At 39.3% G+C, this 9,669-nt stretch overlaps 1 protein-coding gene across 4 annotated transcripts in view; it reads left to right on the forward strand.

The window, feature by feature from the left end:
• The window catches only part of LOC110057121 (NEDD4-binding protein 1-like), a 14,396-nt gene extending 5,686 nt beyond the window's left edge, over positions 1 to 8,710 (forward strand). The window contains exons 1-4 of one of the 4 annotated variants that reach the window (XM_089272426.1): positions 1,121 to 1,211; positions 4,208 to 4,501; positions 4,979 to 5,925; positions 6,687 to 8,710. In XM_089272426.1, coding sequence (XP_089128552.1) covers positions 4,307 to 4,501; positions 4,979 to 5,925; positions 6,687 to 7,374 — 1,830 coding nt within the window. In that variant the 5' untranslated portion in view covers positions 1,121 to 1,211; positions 4,208 to 4,306 and the 3' untranslated portion in view covers positions 7,375 to 8,710. Of the gene's footprint in view, positions 1 to 1,120; positions 1,212 to 1,251; positions 2,471 to 2,509; positions 3,662 to 4,207; positions 4,502 to 4,978; positions 5,926 to 6,686 lie in introns of those variants that run through there. The other 3 variants (XM_020763691.2, XM_020763692.2, XM_089272427.1) reach the window with 3 other exon arrangements.
• Positions 8,711 to 9,669: the final 959 nt, after the last annotated feature.

The following is a 9,669-nucleotide window of genomic DNA, read 5'->3' on the forward strand; positions in this document are numbered from 1 at the left end:
CAGCAATTTTTCTTATGCGAGATACGTAGAGACATTTTTTACCCAAATTTATAGAGATTTGTATGGAGACGCCATGCTGGTGCCCATCCGTATGGGAACCAACATGGCGGCCGGAAATCAACAGAAACATTTGTCACTGAGTTTTGCTACAAAAGCGTGAATTTATCCCTCGAGGAACTCTAGAACACTAAAATAATACTTTTTCTAAGACATGAACTGTTCAGATAGCCAAGTTCCCCGAAATAAGTCACTTTTTTAACCATCATGACAGCTCTCTAGGCCGTCATGTAAATGCCGCGTCACGCAAAAGCTTAGAAATTCAAGCGTAGTGTATCACAAAACCAAGAACCCATTCGGAGCGAAAATTTGTGTGAATATTAGTTTTTAGCTGCTCTTATACATCATTAAAGTAAAATCTCAGGAAGATCAATAGTTTTGTAGTTCGAATTTTGGTGACGTCATGTGAAGACCAGCTATAATTCACGAGTAATGAGTGCGTTGACATTTTTATTATTCAAATTGAATACACTTTACAAAGAAACAATGGATTGAAACCACTATATTTGAGTCAGCCGAAACCATGGTGTAATGACAGTAGTGTGTTAAGTTTACACCACGGCTATTGCACTACGATAATGACGTCAAGGTGGTTGTCTCGTCGCAACGTAGTACAAAGTATCACGTGGTACAAATCAGCCAATCAAAAAATCGGAATTCGTACAGTGTATGAAAGTTGAATTATAAAACTGTTTATAATGGGGAAACCTACACACTAACAACGGTGACGTAGAGGACGACGAGTTCTATTTTACTTCAGAATTCGATTCAGTATATGTCTGTCGGTATAATAATTTGTGTAGCTCAGTATGTTATCAAGGCGTTCAACAATTCTAAAGAGAAAATGTTCTCTTTCTCCACTGAAAATAAGTATAACACGGTATTTTCACGTTGTTGTTTCAATATGCAGAGGACTTCTAAGAAAACATACAAAGGTACATAATAAACATGTACGTAGAACCATTGTTCTATTGATTAATTTGGGCCGTTTAAAGTAATTCAAGTCATCGTTGGTTTGGCATTATTATGGTAATTAACACCCTGGGGCTTATGTCAATTGCAGTATAAAATAATTTACACGTGTTCCACCCCATCACTCTACCGGCGAGGCCGCGAAATCGAAGAGGTTGGCGACCCACCCTCCCACTCAACAGGTAAGTCGGGGTGATCTAGCTATCCGCTTCTATTTTCAGCTGGTCTTAGGCTTGTACCAGGCCATGAATAGAACATACTTTATTCAACCTTACTCTTAATAAACGGTATACGAGTCATAAAAGAAATTTAATTAGTCAAAAGCATCAGCTATCGAGTCACTTGAGTCAGCATAAATTTGCCTGCAATGGTCAAGTCTTTCCATATGATATAATTGTTCTCCATTCTCGATTTCAATTTTCCATGGTGTGCGCTTTCCCTTTGACAAATGATTGGCTTGCCAATGAGCCAGGTTTTTATAAAAGTCAAATTGAGAATGCTTTAGAATTGACATCGCTTCACGTCTTCTCCAGGACATAAATAAACAGATTGCAACTAACGGCTGATATTTTTGTTCTCTATAATCATAGGATTCTGAAAAAAAAAAAAAAAAGTCTGTGTGGGAAAACAGTGCAGCCTCTGTACGATTCTAAATTTAGCCCGAAGAAAAAGTCAGTGTTAATGCTTGCACCCAATAATCCGTCGATCAATATCGGAACTGAATTTTTCCTGCCAAAGAAAATATTTCACTCCTGAAGAAGATTCACGTAGTTCCTTTGTTGCGTTATTTAGTAGTGAAAAAGGGGGTTCGCAAGGCCCCCGCCTCCACTCCACACCCAAGTCCCTCCCTCTGCGGACGGTGGTGCCTGTTAACTTACAAACTAATAAAGCACCAGGGAAATGACTTACAGTGTATTGCCTGACAGCTGATAAATACTTCACTCTGAGGAGAGTTGCGGTCTTAAAAAAAAAAGCGGTCTCCGAAAAAAGAAAGAAAGAAAAATGGATTCCTCGTTTCGTGCACTTTGCCATTCAGGTGAAAGCAACTACATGTAGATGGATTTTGCCAATAGGGTAAAGCACGCCATGTTAGCGTTGTAGTATAAGGCAACATTTATAGCTATCTTGATCAAATCAAATGTTGATCATCATCATCACCCAAACAAAAAAAAAAAAAGCAAACAAACAAAAAGAGTCGAAACGTCGAGAGAGGCCCCGACAGTGCCGGAGTGTTGGCCACTGCTTGCTGAACATGACTGGATTAAACAGTGACCATGCGTCACGGCCAGGTGACCAATCACATATCAATATGACACGTCCGCTGATACATGCATGATAAGAATGTTGTTCCTGTGTTGTCCGCGTTCTTGTCGAGGAATACTTTGTTCGGCTGTTTAGTTAGATGCGCAGGACGCACAAGGGGAAGAACATAAACAAACTAGTAAGTTTTATTTTTTGTATGGCCTTATAAGTCCTTCAGTCACCGTTTCAGCGTGAAGTTGTATCGACCAAGGCGTATTTCTTAGCATAAAGACGGATTGTGCCATGTGCCTTGAAGCGCCTCATAGCGCCTTGAAAAGAGGACATACTGTATAATATTTTGTTTGTTTGTTCTTAAGTTTGTGGAAAGTGCTCGCAACATTTTATAATACTAAGTCAAGCTTTGGCACATCGACATTAATATTTCTCGACGTTACTAATCGAACTGTTCATCAATTAATTTCGATTAATCGAACGTTCGATTTGGTTCGACTAGTAACCTCGAAGACATTTACGTCTGCGTCGGTTCGTAGGTTTTTGATTCCTCGTAAGCAACGGTAAGGAGACAGTGTAAATGCGTATCTGTTGCGTTTCAATTAATAAGACTTATTTCCAAAGGATGCAGTTGTTGAAGATTTGACTTTTCCGCACCGATCTTTAGTTTCAGTCGTCGGCTGTTAAAAATCTTGCAATATTGTACTAGTTAGACGATATGAAATTATTATAAAATAATGCGGAAAAACTACGATTACTCCGGCTGCCCTGGGCTGATTTCGATCGTGAAATACGCAACAAGTATGACATTCAGTGTTGGTGGTCATTTCAACGTATTGAGGCGAAAAGAAAACTGAGGAATTCGGTATTCCCTATAAGGACAGGCATAGTCAGTTATTAAAACCGAAGTAGTGGGCAGTTTCATTTTATAAGCGGAAGTTGTCTGAGTAAAATGATGCTTATTATAATTATTCTTTGGCCTCCACTTTCCATATACATTTTCCGGGCCGAAGAAAACTGAAGCATTTCTCGAAAGAAGGAATCTTCTTTTCTTAGCCGTGTCTTTAAGATCGATAGAAATAACTTGCTGTAGTAGGAATCTTTTAACTGACGCAGAATTCTGCACTTCGGTCGCGAGTCGACCCCTTTTCAGCGTTCGTAACATACCAAGGGGTTCGTTCCTGATGCGGAACAGAATTATGTGCTTACGCGCACATCAATACTTTCGTCTACAGTAAAGGCGATTCGTCATTGTGAAATTTCTCAGTGCTTTATAGTTACCCCTAGTTTACCGTCTAAGGCCGAGAAGAGAGAAATACGTGCTTGGAATATAAGAACTTTAAAACAGCTGCATCGCAGTGACTGGAGTGACAGCCTCGTAAGTTCGTTGAAACAAATCATTTCTTGTCATAACGTATTTTAATAAGCTATCGTGATCTCAAGGCACTGAAACCAAAAGATTTCATGTATTACTTAATTTGCTCGGTTTATGTTTTGCAGCAGTTTCTAGGAAGTCTATTTACCCTGAATGATGTATTGCGTGCGTCTGAGGTGACGCTTGGAAAATCGTTTAAATTGAACCTATAGGGAGGGGAGAGTGTGTAAAAACGGGCAGCTGTTTTACAACCAGTAAAGCTGTTATTTCAGTAGATTTCGAAGGTACCTCTAGTTATGAAAGCTTTTTGAAAATGTATCTTTGGTATGTTTTGCCTTGAAATGGATTTTTCAGGCCGCTTTCGGAGAAATTTTTGGTATTGCAAAACTATTATTTGTCTCCTCCCCAAGGGAAGTCTTAAGAAAACGTCAATAGGGATGACGTAAGCTGAATGGTCGAATTTCAGTGGACGAGACCAGAACACAAGAAAGGATGTTTTACCAGTATTTATATCACTGATCAAAACCGCCCTTAACTTCCTCTTCGCAGAATTGAGTGCTTCGCATATGGCGTTCCACTGGTGTTAATAGAAGGAGAAAAGTCTTCACTGTTAGGATTATTTACTGCCAAGTTGATCTCAAAACAAAAATGGCGGACAATGATATTGTGGAGGAACTGACCGTTGAGCATGGACGGCGAACGCTGGTGGCCAGCGCGTTCGAACGAATACGACTGTTATTTCATGTGCTTGTCCACTTCAGCTCGCCAGAGGAGAGTGCTGTTAAAAGTGGAATTCAGTGGCTGGCTTTAAAAGGCGAGAAAGAGGCAGTGGCCAAAGCGAAGGTTTGTAGAAATTTAAGCTTTAGGTTCTATTGTTTAATGGCGCTTAAAGTTAAAATTTCCATATGTATCCTCATGAAATTCAAAGAGCATGTCGCAAGGCCTTAAAAACTTCCGTGTTGCTGATCGAAGCGATACTGGCTTTTTGAACACAGTTCTTTCTTCTCGTTATAAAACTCAAACTTATTGGTCTTGGAGCTTATGAAGGTATACTGTGCTGGAAATACTTCGGCGTTCAGCAGTGAATTGCTATATCTTTCAGCAATATAGACACGAGTTGATTGTTCCCGACAGAGTATCATGATTCAAAGCTTTTATTGCTCAACAATAAAAATACAAAGTCTAATAACTTTTCATTGCGAAAAACGAATTTGTCTTTGCATTCGGTAAAACTACATGCAAGAAGCTTAAACTTATTATTGGTTTTCAGCATGTCTTAAGTGTTCCGTTGTAGTGAAGTTCTATCTCCCTTTTTTTCAGGAATACATCAAGTCGCTTTGTAATCCAGAGTTAGACATTTCTGTTCCGTTCAGTGAACAGTTTTACAATGTGCTTTTTAAGTTACGAGACGACCTTGAAAGAACGACCAGTGCTGTGGTTAAGTTTCCTTCACGGAACAACTGCACGTTACAAGGCAGCGCAGAGGCCGTCACTTTGGCACAGTCTTTGATTGAGGATAAAATAAGATCACCGCCGAACACCACTCTGCCTCATCCGCCGAGTATTGAGCCGCAGTTAAGAGAATTTGCCATAAAACTAGGCTATTCTAATCAAGTGATTGATCAAGCTGTTCAAAAGCTAGGAACAAACGTTACTCAAAATACACTGTTGAATGAACTTCTCAAAACAACAGCATCGTTGCCGTATCAGATATCCGCTTCGTCTCCTCAACCAAAGCCTGCTCCAGCAGCAGTAGCACAGTATCCTCCAAGAAGAGAAGTTGTTGCAAGGGGAGCCCCAAACACACCCCCAGCACACATGTTGAGGGCTGGCTATGAAAACCCTACAGACAAGGTGATCAGAGCTTCCCTTCATGGTGTTCAACCCAACTGGGATAGAGACGCTATCGCAAGAGGTGCTTCAGCTGTGTTGCCGAGACCGAGTTACGAATTACCTAGTGATGTTTTGGAACGAGGAATAGCAGTTCCCAGAGGTACTAAAAGAGTTCTTGAGCGCCCTAGCGATATCATTGCAAGGGGCTCTTCTTCTGTTCAGCCCCTTATGCAACTGCAACCTTACAGCAACCCAGCATCAACAATGTATGATGGCCACAGAGAAGCTGGCAGCAGTGGCATGAGTGCTAGTGATAGGCTAGATGAAGAAGAAAAACTCATGTACCAACAAATTCTTGGTGCCAAAAAGGTTGCAGGGAATTCATCCTCAAACTTGAGGCCTGTAGTGATTGATGGAAGCAATGTTGCAATGAGGTAAGCTACATGTAACTTCTGTTGTGTTCACGTCTTAACGATACAGGAACATAACTCGTTAACTTAATTTTCAGGGGTATGGCTGACTGCAAAATGGGGCAAAATTTCTCTGCAAAAAACTTTGTATTTTGGATGAGGAGAAAAAAAAATTGATCTATTGAAATGAGATAGTTTTGTTTTGATGAAATGCGATATCTGAACAGGAAGTTTATTTGAATACTTCTGAGCATGTGCAGTAGAGTGAAAGCTAAAACAGGGTCAAGCAAGTCATTAGAATTCCTGTGGTTGAGTAAGTTCCTTTATCAATTGAGCAACATCCTTCAACATATTGCTTTCGAACCTCCCATTCATGGTCTTGAAATTATCATTATAATTTTTTTCTGTGTAAATTTAGTTGGGTCTGATTTATAATAGGGTTTAAATTTGTCTTTGTTGTGAAGAGATTATAAAATTAAGATTAAAAAGTTGTATCTTGCTCAAACATCATTTAGGACAAAGGTGTTCCTGTTTTCAATGAACATCACACAGTCTTTGTTGCTGTTCTTAACCAAACAGCATGCTGCTGTTATTTATAGTTAAAACATTCTTTGTCCATTTTGCATGCTTAACTGGCAACACCCCCGACCAGATGCTTCTAGAAATAGTGGAGATTGTTGTTAAGTTTGGTTATTAATAAACTTGCATAAAACACATAGTTTTCCATAAAACATGATTTACTTTCATTTTGTTTCCTTACAAAAATAATTTTTCCTTCTTTACAGCCATGGACGGCAAGATGTTTACTCTTGTAAAGGCATACAACTGTCTGTGGATTGGTTCAGAGCAAAAGGGCACAAAGAAATCACTGTGTTTGTGCCATCTTGGCGCAAGGAAGCATCCCGTCCAGACAAACCAATTACAGATCAGGACATTCTGTACAACTTGGAACGTGATGGTATCTTAGTTTTCACTCCTTCAAGGAAAGTGAATGGAAGAAGAATTGTCTGTTATGATGATCGATTTATCATAAAACTAGCAGCGGAAACAGATGGTATCGTTTTGTCAAATGATAACTACAGAGACTTAGTTAACGAGAATCCAAAGTGGAGAGAGACAATTGAACAGAGACTTCTCATGTACTCTTTTGTTGGGGACAAGTTTATGGTTCCTGACGATCCACTTGGCAAACATGGGCCAAGTCTTGATAACTTTCTTCGGAAGGGTTCAGCAACTCACCCAAGGATTTGTCCGTATCTAAAGAAGTGCACCTATGGGTTGAAGTGCAGGTTCTATCATCCTGAAAGAGATCAAGAAGCCATGAATGTGAAACTGGAGAGACTGATTGGCATATTTGGGGAGTCTGTACCTGAAGTAGCCATGCGAAAGGCAATTAGTGATAACCCCACTGCTACTGTCACCATATTAGCTAATATTTTATGTGATATGGGAAATGGACATGGTAAACACTAAACTCTTGGAGTTCTGAACTGTATAATTGAAACTTGTGTACTTCTAATACTTTCCCTATACATTACAGTACTTGAACAATGACTTGTATAAAAGGGTGAATGAATTCAAGCCATTGAGTTAGTCAAATCAGCATTTCTTTCCCTTTTGGCACCACATTATATAGTTTGGAAGTTTTGTATTTGTTTGGTGCCATCCTAACTGAGTGTCTCTCTTTTCTGTACATTGTAGGTTCGGTACTTGTTTCTATGGTTCTGTGGCACGTTTTAAGTAATTTAAGTAATATTATGCCCTGAAATAAGTTTACCTTTTTGTCTTGTTTATGCTACACATGTGCAGTGAGTAGAACTGAACTAGTCACATAGCATTGCACTCAGGGTTTAGTTAAGTTAGTATTCCAGATAAGCATAGGTCTTATTTCATTGGTTGGATACCAAGTGATTTAGCTTATTTCTCTCGAAGCTGAATCAAGAATGTGATGAAGCAGTGTTTTTGCTTTTTCCATGTGGCTAGTGTTGTTGAAATGTCCACATCTTGTCAATTTCCCCTGCTTGGGTAGAAAGCGGCAGATGTTTGTAAACCCCCTAATGTGTATACCAGTTCTGGCATTACTTGACACATTGTTTCCACTCTTGACTTGGTAATAGCTAATAGTAAATCTGCAAGTGCATGTAACATAAATACGACATCCTGAACTGAGTGAGAACAGTGTGTTGAGCAATGTCAGAGCACAAGGTATAAGTTAAGGTTACTCTCTGTGAGAGCAAACAGTGAATTATGTGATCTCTATGTGGTCATTAATAAAGAAAATGTTTTGAAATCAAAAACGAAAAAAAGGGAAAAAGGAACAGACGAAAAAATAATGTAAGAGAATAATGGCAAGGTGTTGTAGTTGAAAAATGGGAAGCAAAATAATTTGACATTCACTTTGCTGAATAACGAAGTTTTGTTTGTTTAAAGACAATTTTAAGTACGAAACAGTTTTGGTTAAAATACATAGCTGGAAAGAATTAGGCAGCTTTGGAATATTTTACTGCCATCCATTTTGTTTGAAATAATAGCAAATAATTTTATAACTGTGCTTTAGAGAGAATGTGGACTGCCATATGATGTCATTTAGTGTGCTGTGTATTGTCATAATTAGTGAATATTTTGCACATGTATTTCATGTTTATTACATGTGCTACTAATGCATTTAGTTTTTAATTATAATTAGTTAAGCTGCAATTGTTGTGAGCATACTTATGCAAATTAAATTGCACTATCTCTCTTTAATCTATATGTATGTATTATTTTCTAAGAAAAGTCAAAATAAAGATTAAAAAAAACAGAAAGTAAATTTATTTGAATGGTACCAGGATGGGATTTTCAGTTATTTAAAACAATCAAACACAAGGCAAAGGGGCTTGTGCTTTCAAAAGATTAAGTGTACATGTGGCCTGAAATCCCTGTGTGCAACTTGTTGTTAACAGGAGGTACACAGATCATTTGGAAACAGAAAAACTATCTCTTCACGTCTCAGTTTCCCAATTTCCCAACCCTTCGTATAATGTTATGTATCAGTCAATTTGAAAGTTCAACAGCTCCCCCCTCTCGGACTCCCTCCCCCGGGCAAAAGGCATCTTCAACTTTTAGTTGGCATATTCCTTGTATCCCCTGGTCCAAAGATTAAGATGGTGTGCAAACCCCCCACCCACTTTAGGGTCATTCTACGCAATCAAATGCCCCGATCCCTCGGAAATATATGGGAATCAGGAAATGATAAGTCAAGGAAAATGAAAAAAAGATATCTCCCTTGAACGAGCACTTTCAGCTCTCACTCTCCAGAATAATTATTTCACATATGTTAAACAGTAAGTGATGAAATTTTCACAATTGACTTTCGTTTTACTTTCATACACTTAACACACCTTTTTGAAGGCGTTCTTGATCTACCCACCCCGCGGAATATTTTCGGCTCAATACGGGCCCTAAATTAAAAGGTACCGCGAAAGCCTTACTGGGCTGAGCACCCTTAGAAGCCTTGGGTACCAAAACTTTTTTTTAACCCCTTAATGTACGACGACTTGACGAGCACTCCCGTCTATTTTATGTGAAAGTCCTGTCCCCCCCCCCGGGGGGGGGAGGTTTCAAGGATAAACTCTGGTCTGACCCAAAGAGAAGAAACCCGCTTCCAGCAGCCCATGAAAGTTTTGTAACCGAGCAGCTCTTGATTTGTTGAGTCTGTTGAAGGAGAAAGAGAGAGGACCCTGGAAGCTAAGGGCGTGAGGGCTCAGTTCCCTTGCGTTACATGTCACA

Source organism: Orbicella faveolata, unplaced genomic scaffold (assembly GCF_042242905.1).
Source record: "Orbicella faveolata isolate gen_17 unplaced genomic scaffold, um_ofav_v1 contig_34, whole genome shotgun sequence".
In the NCBI taxonomy this organism is placed as follows: domain Eukaryota; kingdom Metazoa; phylum Cnidaria; class Anthozoa; order Scleractinia; family Merulinidae; genus Orbicella; species Orbicella faveolata.